Source organism: Mugil cephalus, chromosome 14 (assembly GCF_022458985.1).
Source record: "Mugil cephalus isolate CIBA_MC_2020 chromosome 14, CIBA_Mcephalus_1.1, whole genome shotgun sequence".
NCBI lineage: Eukaryota > Metazoa > Chordata > Actinopteri > Mugiliformes > Mugilidae > Mugil > Mugil cephalus.
This window is the reverse complement of record NC_061783.1, coordinates 7,986,553-8,001,082: the sequence shown is the minus strand read 5'-3', so window position 1 is coordinate 8,001,082 and position 14,530 is coordinate 7,986,553. Positions and strand designations below refer to the sequence as shown.

At 42.4% G+C, this 14,530-nt stretch overlaps 1 protein-coding gene across 1 annotated transcript in view; it reads right to left on the bottom strand.

Annotated features, from left to right (window-relative positions):
- Positions 1 to 14,530, bottom strand: part of csmd2 (CUB and Sushi multiple domains 2) — a 236,551-nt gene that overhangs the window by 13,699 nt on the left and 208,322 nt on the right. Inside the window, exons 56-65 of the mRNA XM_047605624.1 lie at positions 12,663 to 12,851; positions 12,160 to 12,333; positions 10,864 to 11,046; positions 7,396 to 7,572; positions 5,339 to 5,518; positions 5,040 to 5,213; positions 4,658 to 4,831; positions 1,382 to 1,455; positions 605 to 716; positions 168 to 347 (exon numbers count right to left, since the gene is read on the bottom strand). Coding sequence (XP_047461580.1) covers positions 168 to 347; positions 605 to 716; positions 1,382 to 1,455; positions 4,658 to 4,831; positions 5,040 to 5,213; positions 5,339 to 5,518; positions 7,396 to 7,572; positions 10,864 to 11,046; positions 12,160 to 12,333; positions 12,663 to 12,851 — 1,617 coding nt within the window. The remainder of the gene's footprint in view (positions 1 to 167; positions 348 to 604; positions 717 to 1,381; positions 1,456 to 4,657; positions 4,832 to 5,039; positions 5,214 to 5,338; positions 5,519 to 7,395; positions 7,573 to 10,863; positions 11,047 to 12,159; positions 12,334 to 12,662; positions 12,852 to 14,530) is intronic.

Genomic DNA, 14,530 nt, shown 5'->3' with positions numbered 1-14,530 from the left:
ATCAAGTGGATATGTTAACATGGACTATTATCATTCCACTATTAATCAGAGCAGTAGAAAAAGCAATGAGGGAAAATGCGTGTCCCTGCCTTTGCATATTTTACATCAAGTATGAATCCATGCTCATTTGTGGATGTAGTGTAACCATGAATTTTTATTTTTTTTACCTGCACACAGCGGTGGTTTTCCTGACCAGCTACCATCGGACCTGCAGGTCCTGTGTTCTGATCCTCCAGCCAAGTAGAAACCAGGCTGACACGTATAGATCAGCGTGTAGCCAAGGGATGGCAGTTCAATGGCTCTCACATCAGACTGGGCTGGCAGCTCTGGCTGGCTGCAATGATGGGCTGGAGGAAAAAGGGAAAAGCGACCAAAAAAAAAAAAAAAAAGAAAAAGACAGAAGCGACCAAAACCGAAAAAAGGAAAAGAGAGAGTAATATTTTAGAGAGACAAGTTAATTAGAGATGTCAATATGAGTAGATAGAGAAATAAAAGAGTGACAGATAAGAAAGGAAATTTAAAAGTGAAATAGAGCAGTGGTTGGAGTTATGTTCCCCAATTAACTATGTTGAGTTTATTTTTCAGATGAAGATTGTGTTCTCACCAATGCACTCAGGTTGAAAGCCACTCCAAGTGAGGTTGGGCAGACACGTGCGAGAAATGGAGCCCTGCAGTAAGTAGCCCTTTCTGCAGTTGAAGAACACAGTGCTGCTGATCTGTAAGACAGCACACAAGGTGATTGGATATTACATGTGACACAGAAAGACTTTAATGATATTTGTGGATGTGTTGTATTTCAAAGGGGAAAAAATATATATGTTATCTTAGTTTTAACTCTCTTCAAGTTTGGTGGTATTATGTTATACAGAATTTGTGGCGCAACATGTCTAATAATATATTTTTTAACTTGCATGGGATGGAATTTTTAATATAATGATATGGGGAAAAAAATGAGTAGACATCAACAGCAGGCCCTACTGAGAAGAGAAATCTTGTACGTGGAGGAAAAGAACTAGTAACATTAACAAGTGCTGTATTCAATCCAATTCAGCCACAACAGTATGATGTCAAACCAATATGTCCTGCACAAGGACACTTAAATCACAACAGCTGAATGGAAATCAGTAATGACGCCTTTAATTATTGATGCATTTCTGTCATTATTTGACATGTGGGCACTTCTCATTAAACTCTGTACAGAAAATACATTTGCAATATCAACAGAAATATTGAGCTTAATACTGGTGTCCGTTCTTGAAGCATTAACACTATCCACACGGGCCAAATAAGGTACAGTATTAGAGAAAGGAAACACAAATTGCAGTATATCCATAAAAGAAAAAATGCAAATTCAATTTCCTGTGCGGCTGCATTTTCACACCTGGTAGCCTTGGCTGTTGTTCTGATTTCCAAACAGAGGAGTGCCAGGGTCCCCGCAAGTAGTGTGACTGGGATCTGAAACACAAACACACACAAACATTGTAGTACTCTCCCATTAAAATGGCTCCCATTTAAGATGCAGTAGCATATTCACTCTGGATGTGAGGCTTTTAAAAACATAAACATACAGTGAAAGACATAAAAATCCATCATCCCTGGCAAGAAGAACACAAGGTTCTGCAATGTATGATATGGCCTTCACAGGGCCTTGATCTTATCTTTATGCCGTCAGTCAGCGATCACAGTGCATGAAGAGACACAAGATACAGACGGCCTAAATTAACAGCATAATTGGAAAGCATCCACACTTTACTTAGTAGAAGTAGTAGCAGTAGTAGTAGTAGTAGTAGTAATTAGTCACAGGAACCACTCCCACCTGATGGTTCAGATGGGTTAAAATCTAAAGACAGGAAGTGGAATCTTTCACACCACACATTTATTGGACAACAACATCAAGTTCTCTCTGGAGGACATCAATGGAGATAGTTTGGCCCTCTTGGACTGCACTGTGTTCGTGGAAGAAGACAGAGGCCTCAACATTGAAGTGTATAGGAAACACACCCACAGCGAACGACATCTATTATTCGATTCACATCACTCCCTGGAACACAAAGCCGGGGTCATCAGAGCCATACAGCACTGAGCATAGACTGTACCCACGAGGACAGCAGGTAAGGACATCAAGACATACGCATAGCCCAACTGGGCCTTTGTCAAAGGCTCAAAAAGTTGTCCCAGAATAGACAGAGAGGAGGCGAACAACAACAGGAGGAACACTGTCATCCCCTATGTGGCTGGGGTTTCAGAGAAACTCAGGGGAATTTTCAGGAAAGATTGCACTCCTGTTCATTCCAAACCTGGTGACACACTGAGGCAGAAAGATGTTCACCCCAAAGACAGACAAAACAGAGCAATCTAGTGGTTCAGTGCAGTGAGGAATGTACAGACTTGTACATTGTGGAAACAAAACCACTCCTCAACAAGCATATTCCAGCAGAGGAGAGCCAGCTCATTGGGAAACAACTCAGCGGTCCACCTACACCTGAAGGACAAGGGACACTCCTTAAAGATAACAATGTCCACATTTTAGCCAGAGAGGACAGATGGTTTGAATGGGGAGGAAAGGAAACCATCTATGTCAAATTGGAAAATCCTTCTCTCAACAGGGAGGTGGACTGAGATGTAATATGCCATCAGCCCACAATGCGGTCTAACATCTGTCCCCAAGAAGTATCCCCCCAGTCACAGCTTGAGACTGGAGCTTCGGAGTGACAATGGGTCACTCAAATACCATTCATTGGAGAAAGAAGACAAGGTCAAATGGTCTTGTGCCATGGTCCATCAGGTAAGTACTAAGTTGTTACCAGACACACTAGTCAGAGTGTTGTTTTCTTAACAATGATGAAATTATTTTCTTGAAGCCCCTTTTTATCATGACGACAACGAAACGATAACGAGCTAAACACGGCTCTTTGATGACTAAAACGTGACGAGACGTGTGTGAGTTTTCGTTGACGAAATGCATGACATTGCAAAATGCACCTCCCCACCCCTTGTTTGAACTGAGGAAGCTAGGAAGCTAGTGGAATGAGTGGTGAAACGTCTTGGGGTGAAAGAAACTCTGCAAGTCCAGTTCCCTTTCTTTAGAGTACTCTTAGTGCTTTAAAGTCACATTCACTGTATGGGAAATACTGTTTTTCACAGACTTCGTGTGACTTACGGACTGCCGCAGTGAAGCCCATACATTAGTGTCCCTCTGTATTTCTGCTCAGAACAGCTTATAGCGTAATTATCAGTACGCACCCTCTCTTAATCAACAATTAACAACTGATACGCAAAAACTAATTTCATTATTTCATTTAATGTCATTATCATTTTTTTTATGACAACAAAATAAATCAGTTGATTGCCGAAAATTCATGTGATCTACCCCCCAAGTTGCAGCAACAATTTACAAAGGCTCTCAACATTTTTGGTACATGACATGACGGACCACAAAGGAACCAAAAGATTAAAGTAAGAAAATGTTTTATCAACCTCTGATCAGTCACCTTTAAGTTTGAAAGTTTAACAAGAAGCTGCAACAGCAAGATATTATATTATTAACGGATTAAATCTCACTAAATCTGGGTTTAACCTTTCCTTCTTGTCAGGCATTATGGTTCTTCGTGGATGGTTAAATAAAGCTGCTGATAAACGATGGGTAGGCAGTGGAATTACTCCTGATTTTTAACATAATGAATTATACCTACACTAACCGTTGTGCGGTCAAATGTTTACACAAGGGCATATTCCACAGCAGTTTAAATAACGGAGATTTTTTTTTTTTTTTATTAACGTTTATTTCAGAACACAGTAGGGCGAGTGATTTTAACTGCTTGGCATTACTCTTCATTGTTTTAGGATGCTTAAGGAATGTTTATGGTAGAAGAAGACAATTTATTTTCATGGCGTATGTCCAAAGCAATACCAGGCTGTTGGTACTGGAGCCAGCTGTGTTTTTTTGTTTACCTGCAAGCTGTAAATGGTGCTAGAATCACATTTCAGCAATATTTGCCACATATAAGATGCTCAAAGGGTTATACTATACATGATCATAGACTAGTCATGCGTATGGTGTTTGCCTCAGTTAGTGAAATGTGGCAAATGTGTAGGCCCATGTGCTTTTAGCCAGTTTTTGCCGTGTTTAAAGAAAGACTTTTTTATGCTTTTTTCCACCACAGAGTGCCTTTGCAATCTTGGAGATGCAGGAACTATGTTGTAAATTTGGTGAAAAAAGACCCCCCGGTGCTGAGTTGCATTTCCTGAACAATAGCTTTTTCTACACAATGAAAAACAATTTAATTGAAACTACACATACTTTGCAATCGGTAAAATAAATGTTCAGGGTTGCTTTAATTAATTACAGAAGTTAGAATTGAAAAAGCAAATCGATACAGCTTGTTATCTGGGTCAAATGGGCTTTACATATTTTATGTTTCGGTTGCAAATGCCAATCAGGACGACAAGAGAGCAGAATGCAACACTCAGCCAAAGAGAAGCTTCCCTCGCACTGATCCCTCGCATTAGTGTTATGTAAAAGATACACAATACTTTTGCTTGTCTGGTCTAATTACAGAATTATAGCATAAACATTTATACTACCATTAACAATATTACAACAAAAACATATGATGCAACAAAACACAACAAATGGAAGAACAAACTTAGAGCTCACCTATACAAGAAGGCTGAGTGCCACTCCAGGTGCCGTCATACTGGCAGTATCTCCTGGTTGAGCCAACGAGGACGAGGGGAGGGTAGCAGGAAAAGGAGACAGAGGAGAGATAGGTGAAACCTCGGTCCTCCCTCCTCCCCTGGGCTGGCATTCCTGGGTCTCCACAGAACACAGCTGTGTAGATAAGGGAGGATGGACGAAAGACAGGAAGATGGTTAAATGAGGTAACATCCTACACATGTTGGAGTTAAATTGAATATTTTCCAGTGAGGGAAAACTACTCGACAGGAGACACATATGCTAAACATACTAGGGTAAAGCAGTGTCAAAGATTAATCATGACATGTAATGTAATTGGACATTTCAGCATGGTTCCACTTACGGAAGCACTGCGGTTTCTCTCCACTCCAGTTGCCATTGCCTTGGCACGTTAACACAGTGGGAAGGGACAGCTGGTAACCTTGGTTGCAGGAGTAGCTGATGCTGGAGCCCCAGGTGAAGTCTGTACCAACGACCTGTCCATTAGGGATGGCAGGTGGTGGACCACATACGATCGCTACAAGGACACGAAGCCGCATTAGAGAAAATTTGATAAAGCCAAGACATACACTGAACATGTGTTGTGTCATAAATCCACACATCGGCCCAGGTCATCATTCAGTATGTCCTACAGAAATGTACCTTTGCAGAGCGGTTTGGTGCCATTCCAGGTGCGGTCCTTGGTGCAGATGAGAGAGGACGCCCGGTCAGCGTCCATGGTGAAACCAGGAGAACACTGGAAACTCACTGTGTGGTTGTAGGTGAAATCATTCCCAAATCTCACCCCATTGGTTGGGATTCCTGGGTCACCACAGTTGATTACTAGAGAAAAACATATATAATGAGACACAATTGATCACTGAACACAGACATGAAAGAAAAGGGAAATAGATGAAACCGTCTGCCTCCTCATCATGTCTGAGACATACTATTATTTGATCACTTCATTTTTTTGCATATGACTATACTTATGAGAGCATCAATATTCTGACAAACTATTTAGACAAAGGACATAGCGCATGAATTAATGAAGTGTTATATGCGCTTGACCCAAGTAGTTCACCTCACAAAATTAGCAATCTAATAAGCAGCATGGTCGATGTGTTTTCATGGGCAATTAGCGCTGCATTCACTCACAGAGACCCTCCTTCATATAACACATGTACATGCAGTATATATGTTTAACCCTTCAAGAAAAAAAAAGCTTGTGGTATTTGAATTACCGTAATTCACCAATGGCCACAATTTAAAGTGTGGCTGAAGAAGTTGCACTTAAGTGAAAAAAAAAGAAAAGAAAAGAAAAGCTGCCATTACAGTAATGATGACGCACCACTGCTGCTGGCAGCTGGTTTATTCTTCCGGGGAGACCCAGGAAGAGAGAGTTGTTTGGAAGAATTTTGTAAAAACAAAGTTAGTTTTAACTTGAGATGTCACAAAGGTCTTCCAGACAAAAGCACAACTTCCCAGTGTTCAGCCACATTTTGAATTTTGTTGCTCAAATCATTGTGAGTTGTGGTAATTCAAAACCGTGAGCTTTACAAACAAACAACATGTGCCGTTCCAAAGGGGGGAACAGATTATGCAACAACTGCAGCAGACAATGACTGTGACTATTTCAGCTTTTAGGGTGGAGAAGCATCATTGCTCAGCTGTGCTGTAAGTAGAAGGAAAACCCGGGACATATGACAGTGTGTGATAAGTTGCCTTGGGACAAAAAAGGCATTGTTTAACACAGACATCCAATGTGTTCCAGGAAAATTCTAATTAAGCTGAGGAAACTGGCCTCTTAGAGATGCAGCTTGTCTCCCCATGACTAAGCCACTAAACACACTTGCCACGAGGCTCATAAGATCGAGCTACCTGGAACCACAATGTCTGTCTAGGACTATACGGGGCTGAGATTCTTCTCTTGCAAAATATTCTGCAAAGTAATATCTACAAAATGAGATTTAGTTCCATTAAGTGATAGGTGAAATGGAGAGGGATACAACCAATCTTCTAACATTTCCAGTAACCAGTTTTGTTAAGTATCCCCTTAGCATAGAGATTCAATAGATCAATGGAAATCATTCAGTCAGAAGTGCAGTGTCCAACACGACCCTCCCTCAGTGAACATGTTCTGTCCAAGTGCCTCAACATGTTCCCTTTCACTGCCATGGATTACAGAGTTCTGAAATCCATAATGGTGCTGCTTAGGGCTTTAATCCTCTCCATTCAGAAGAAGCAGGTTCTCTCAGTGACCTCTATTTGCCAGGGTCTCTTGGCTCTGTAAAGCAGCTGTGTGTCTTTTGTGAGACATGATGATAAAGGGCTGTCAGTCAGGCCCGTGCCCTTTGAAATGACCACGGCTCAAACCAATTTCTTCCTACTGAGCCACAAAAACATGTGGGCCATTCACTGCTTAAAGATTCATTAACAGTTACATATAGTCAACATGGCATCCAACATGGCATGTCTTCATGGAGGACAGTACATATTGCGTATAATATCATCTACTTAACATGCATCTCCCTTCTTTGCAAGGTCTGGATAGACTTAGTGATTTGCAGAGTGTAAAGTGCTGTTGTAGCTCAGCAGGGAGGCAACTCAGACAAGAAAAGCATCATCAACTGGAACATCAATTACCATTTAGACATGGACAAACTGAACACTGTATATGGATCGGCTAAAGCTGGTCCTCTGTAAGAGCTGTTAATTACCTGAGCACTCTGGCATGTTGCCGGTCCAGGTCCCATTCACAGTGCAGTGTCGGGTAAGCAGTCCAGTAGAGTAGTAGCCCTCCCTACAGGCGTAAGTGATGGATCTAGAGAAGGTTAGGCCATCGTGAATGAGGATCTGGGAGTTCCGGGGAGTTCCTGGGTTTCCGCAAGAAATTACTAAAGAGAAAAAGAGAAGGAAATAGAAAGGAGTAGGTAACAGTCATATATTGTCTGAATACCAAGTGAGCAGAGGTGAAAGTGCTTCAAGTTTATATGGTGTGACATAGAGAAGGGATATTTTAATGAAAATATAAGAGACCAGAGTCTGGATTATAGATGAGAAATTCTCTTCATCCCTACATTCCTTTCATTTGGTTTTCATCTATTTATTTCCCTCTTTCGTACGATAACCTATAAACAGCTAATTATATGTCACTATCCAGTAATGTATTGTATATTGTATATTAAATCATGTACAACTTCTGGTCAGTGCTCACTAAAACGTAATTTACCGCTAACAAAACTCTCTTGTATTCCTCTCTATAGGGGACCATGAAGGATTTTCTAAGGACCACGTTTCCATTGGCTTAGCAGCTCACCATGCCATATGTTCACACTTTAAATGACTCAATGAATCACATGTAAGTTGCTTTTCCGTGACATTACTTTGCCTCTGTTTTTCACCCACCCATCCCACCACCACTCTCACGTTCCCCTGTGTTCTACTTCATAAGTAACTCTGCTTTGATGGACACATCCTTTGCTCAGAAAATCCCTCGGTGTCTGTCCGGCCGCCAGCGATGGTTCTGTTCATTACAGTCTCCAGCTTGCCCTAAGCCCCTGAGCCCCGTGGGCATCGCCCTCCCATAATGACCAGATGTGGCTTGGCCCTTGAAGTCTGTGCCAGCTGAGAACAGGTGGGCAACCTCAGCTAGTGGGCATACCACACACACACGATGCACACATAGGGCAGAGAGGGAACGACACATACGGAGGGGAAGGAAAGAGGAGGCTGAAGGTTGTGTGAGTAGAGGGGGTTGAGTGGGTGTGTGCAGGGGGTGTTAAGAGCACAAGTGAAATCAGCCTAGGAGACAGGATGACGCTTGCCTCTGAAAAATATACTATATACTAGGATTATGGACAAAATGGTTCATGTGTGTATATGGAGAGAAATACAAGGGAGCTAAAACTAGAACTTCCCAAGTTGGGAATCAAGTAATCAACAAAATCAATAATCAGACAAAAAGTCGAAATAATAATAAAAAAAAAAGTTCTGAAACCCAATATTGAAGCAAAAATAGGCAAAAAATGCCATACTCACACTGACAAGACAATTGATTCAAGCAAATTAAACCATAATAACAATTTAATGTTAAATTGAGACAGTTCATCCTCTTGAAATTAATCTTATGAGCCTCTGTCGGTCGTGGTTTTTCTCCTGCTTGGTGTTCAGGTTTGACTGCAGAAAAAGAAGAACTGCCCTGGATTGTTTTCACATTCTTTATAATGCCTTTGTGCTGCCTCAGCAATAATAATGAATAATGCTGGGTCAAATGGCCCAAATCGATTGGTTGAGCACAAACTGCACATTCAGAGGATCTTTTTTAGGTGTCTGCAGCAGAATGGATGCAATATTGCACAGGATGGAAAAAAAAATACTTCATGGTGCTTAATCAGTGGAGCCAACATTTGGTTGTGTTTTCCATTCTCTCTTGTTTAATCACCTGAAAACACACACACAAAACACAAGCAATATACCTCACGTTTAAACTGAAAAGGAAACATCTAATTATACACAATCTGTGTATGTTACAACTGCAGAAAACAATGATGTCTGAGAGGGGAAAAGCTTTAAATGTGCACTTCAGAGAAGGGATCTGCTGAGATCAGCTAGCTCCAAAAAGGCATAAAAAGGCAATGATGATGAAATATAAATAGCCTACTTGTAAAGTTCACACATTCTACAACATTGACTGAGGCTACAATTAACAACTGGGGTCTAATATCCCAAAAATGTTTACAAAGCTTCGTACAGGACTAATCCAATGTGAGCAATTAAACAAACTCCTGAGCAAAGGAAGAATAAAAGGAGCATCAAAGAAGCACAACGGAACAAAATGTAAGCATCGTAAATATGTGCAAGTTTTCCTCTCCTTTCTTGAGGGTTAAACCGCTGTGGTTGATATTAATTCAGAAGCCCACACGGGAGTTTTCTCCGTGATGACCTCAAACTGCTTATAAGAAATCCCAAGGTGGTTCTAGGCCAGATGGGATATGTAATCCCTCCATCATTTTCTGGGTTTGCTCTTGGGTTTTCAGTCAGACATGTTGAGAATCTTCCCACAGTACATAGGGGAAGACGCCGTGATCAGATTCCTGAACCACTCCGAAGGAGCAGCTGTTCAACTCGAAGCTCTTCCTTGATTTCTAAAGCTGCCCAACCAAAGCCCACAGCCACAGGTGAGAATTGGAACCGAAATTGAGAGCGTCAGAGCTTAGTGCTCACCTTTGCAGTATTTGATGGATGCCGCACCGATCCACCTATTGATCCTATCTCACTCTCACCTCACTCAACATTTATGTACTTTTTCACTTTAGAGGGCGTCCCTGAGAATCTGCTTTTAGAAAAAAAGAAATCACAAACAGAATCTCTGAGCAACACAAGTTGCTTTGTGAAGTTCAACACCAACTGTACTTGGTTGCTAACTTCACTAACTTGTGTACTGCAGACCTACTTATCAGGTCAAGTATAGATCAAATAGCCAGAAGCAGTAATTCCAGTACTTTATACTTCCACAGCTACCACCATACCACCAGAGTTTTATGCAAGAAACACATGTGCATCTCAGGCAGACCTCCTGATACCCCTGAGCTGAGATCTATGTGAGGATGAAGGGATGAAGAGGAGACAAAGTCAAAATCAATTTCCTAAAGTTTGAAATTGCATGGGGTTTAAAGATGGAATCAACCACCCCCTTTTGTAAGAAATGTTTGCAAGAGATCAAAGAAATGTACGGCATTTCAAACCGTAACAGGCCTTTATTTGAAGCAGACTTCTACTGGAGGCAGGCGTTTATTTCTAATTCACTATGATGTGGTATGTAGCATAATAATAATAATAAGAATGAATCTGCATATTTTAGTACATTTTTGAACAAAGCTTTCTTTTGATCTGCTCCTGTTGGTAAAGTTGCTGCTTTATGTTGCAAGTTTTAATTTTTTTAACAGTGCATGCTGGGATTGCACGTCAGAAGATTAACAAAACTGTGTTAAAAATGTTATTATTATATTGATGAATGCATTAAATTAGAGGGGTAGAAATGTGTCTCAACTGAACTGCAGCGTTTTCCCTAGCCTGTATCGAGGGGTCATCTGTTGTTACTATGAGTCAACCGTACCCCCCATTCATTCAGTGAGACCTTTTAATCGCTCCCCTCGTAGCTTGGGATTTATGTGTATGTTCCTTACCATGACACTCGGGCTGTGTGCCCAGCCAGGTTCCGTTCGTCAGACAAGTTCTCTCTGGTGAGCCCTTCAGCATGTAGCCAGGCTCACAGCTAAAGCGGACAACGCTGCCAACGGTGAACTCCTCCCCCAGACGGATACCGTGAACAGGAACACCAGGATCTCCACACAGACCAGCAGAGTCACCTGAATAAATTAAACCAAAAAGAATATATATCCGTGTAGAGCTTAGAACACGGTAATACTCTTGACACAGCATTAGAAGTGTACTCTCCACATGAGTGATGTTGTCATCATAAAATCACCGTGTTAAGGATTAGAACAAGATGTGATTAAAACAGGAACAGGCGCCTCCCTCCTTCCTTACTGCCATCCAACAGGAAATAAAATATTTCATTTCCTCCCTAAGGAGTGACTAGTTTCCCAAACACACTACTTATTCAACATGTAGATAATGTTCAATATAATGGGACTGTCTCCTTCCATTGCTCTGACATCTATTTTGCACCTTGCTTCAATAATTTCAAGTCCTCCTTTTAAAACCACAAAACATTTAGTACTGATATCCACTGCTCTGGCTGCCGACTTTATAAGACGCTGCTCAACATCATTTTAGTAAAGAAAGTCGACCAAATCTTTATAAAACGTCGTTTTTACGGCCTGTTGAGAGAACACTTGCAACCCCTGTGATATATGTGAATGTAATGAATTATGACATAAAACTGCCAGGGCTATTTTACTGTCACACGGCCCGTGCATCTGTGTGGGCGTTTATTTATGTGTCTCTGTTGCCGTCCATGTTTGTGCATTTTTCTGTCACATCTTTGTGTACATATACTTGGATGTGTAGACATTCCCGGGGCTATAGTAAGAGCTGTTAGACGAGAGAAGGGGGACGGGGTCTTAATATTCCTCCATAACCTGACTGTGGTATGGCCGCTGAGGTTCCTCAGTCCAATATGAGCAGATTAAAGGGTTTTATGGGGGACACTCTCTTTGCCCTTGAGGCCTGTGGAGCAGACAGGCAACTTCATCTTTGCTCTACCTACTTTGCTCATTACCTGCTAACAGCTGCCACCCAAACTCTTTATTTTCTGGCTGGCTATTATGAGGGCACCCGTGTGACTGGGCCATGCTATGACACCTGAACTGCATTAGAAGCCATAATAGGGAGGAAAAAAAGTATAATAGCATCAACGTAACATCAGATAAGGAGTCGTTTTCATGAAGTGTTGTCAGGCTTTGCATTTGGCACCATCAGTGTGGGTGACCAGTCAATCTGTGGGTAGTTTACCATACCGGAGCAGTGTGGTGGCGAGCCGCTCCACTGCCCGTCCAGCTGGCACATTCGAGTTGTGTTGCCGATGATGCTGCGCTGGCCAATGCAGCTGTAGCGAATGACCGAGCCCACCGTTCGACGGTCTCCTGAGATCTGGGCGTAGGGAGGCATGCTGGGGCGGTCGCACAGCACCACTGTCCAATCAGAGCGGAGAGAGATATGTGGAAAAGGTGTCCAGTATGTTACACGTTCAACACATTTCCTATGCAAAGGATTCTGTTTCCCAGTAGCCAACAATGCTTCTTATTATATACACTACCAGTCAAAAGTAAGTGTGTCCAAACGTTTGACTGGTAGTGTATGCATTTGTATTAGAATGCTGTGACGGGCACCTACTTTTAGGGACTCAGTAATTGTTTCTTTGGGTGAACTGGGGGTATCACAAGTGTCCAGCTTTTATAGCTTTATACCGCAAAGTGAAATCATGCAGCACCACTCTTAACCAATGCCTTAGTTTACTCACACAAGCATTTGGGCAAAGAGCGGTCCCAGGTGCCGTCTCCCTGGCAGGAGATGGAGCTGGTGCCCAGCAGGTAGTAGCCCGGGTTACAGCGGTATGACACGGCGGTCTGGAAGCTGTAGCGGTGCGGCCCACTGGGCAGTACCTGCCGAATGCTGTTCTCTACATGGCCTGGCTCTGTGCAGTTAACAACTGGAGACAGGAATACAGAGGAGCAGGGGAAATAGAGGAGACAGAGAGAAATCAACATATTGTGTGAGCATGTCAGATTCAGGTTAACAAATGAATTGAATGCAAAAGTTTGATGGCAAGAAAGTCGCGAAGGGATTTTCTTTGTCTTGGACAGAGATATAGCTATCTCGCACACACAGACAGGATGGGTTTTACAAGCACATTTTTTTTTGTCTTGGTGTAATTCTGCCTGTTACTTCCCTCCTCCACCGCTTTCACTCATTCAGCTTCCATCCATCCACCGCAATCTAAATGAAGTAGGAGGCAAACTCCGGAAATAAACATTTGCTTCATTAGAGACAGCCTCCTGGTGGCCGTCGTGGTGCAGAGATGGTGATGGATGGAGAGCTCACAGGAGAAGAGGCACCATGTCAGTTTAGCACCAGATGGAGAGAGTTAGAGGAGAGGAGAATGAGGAATGAGTGTGGGGCGAGGGACAGTGGGGGGGTGTGTGGTACAGAGTAAGAGAAAGAAAGAGGCTGTGATGGCAAGGAATACATTAGAATTCATAAACGGATACCAGCCCAAGACTGCTTAAAGTGTGGGGCTCAGATACAAGGCACAAACCAAACCTTTACGTTGCCTCAACATAGTCGGCACACAGTACCAGAGGATCAGTTTCCATTTAGCCTATGCAGTTACCCACGACTAAATGTGTACCAAAGCTATAACGGCTTCAAAGAGACTGTCTGGGAGTGCCTACACAACCATTATGACCCAGTTTGCCTTGCCAGTCTCGCCCCGATGAGTGTCTCTTTGCTACAGTCAAAATGAACCCATTGTATGCTAATGTGCCTAAAAGCTTGCTCATTTACATGCTCCCAAGCCGGCCAGCATTGCTAAATCAGCCCCCAAATACCCATTATAATGTATTCCTTCCAGTAGTGCGCTGACCTGTGGTGCCACCATTTACAACTTACCGCATAATAACACTACAAAGCATATTTGAAGCAGTGGAGCTGCTTCGGCGTCAGACTTTCCAAGCTTGGAATTCAGTTCTGAACAAATGTGCTCGGGCAACACAGGCTTAAAAGCGGTCCAATAGTCATCTAAAACGACTGACCTCCCGGTGAATTCGTGTGCGTGGCCCAGTGTGCAGAGAGGAAGGGAGAGACAGGGGGCAGAAGTGTCAAAGAAAAAGAAGAATAGAAGTGGAAGGGAAGAAGCGCTTTGGTAATTCATGTCTGTTTGACTCAGAAGTAGGGAACCTGGTCACCTTTTTCTCCTCATGAATACCTGCCAAGTCAGGTCCCAGTAAGTGGCATGTCAGAGGGTGTTTTTTTTTTTCTTCTTGCTGCTTTTCATCGCCAAACACAAATAAACACAAAAGAGTCATCCAAAGAATGAGGCGTTGCTACGACTCAAATTGGTGACTAGAGAGGCATAGGGGACTGGCTGCACTGGCAGTGCTCTCATGCTCTCTGCATTATTGATGTGGCCTACAGACTCATAAAGTTAAAACCAGGACAGTGGAACTCATTACTTTTGTCTGAGGCAATGTTCAGACCTGAGTCTATTTTCTGGAACAGCCAGATGGTTTCCAGAATGATTTCTGTTGATGTGTGGATGGCGAAAAAAGATTATGTATGAATCTCACTTTGCAAAACAGAATTCAAACCTCATTTGGAGGTGATTTAAAA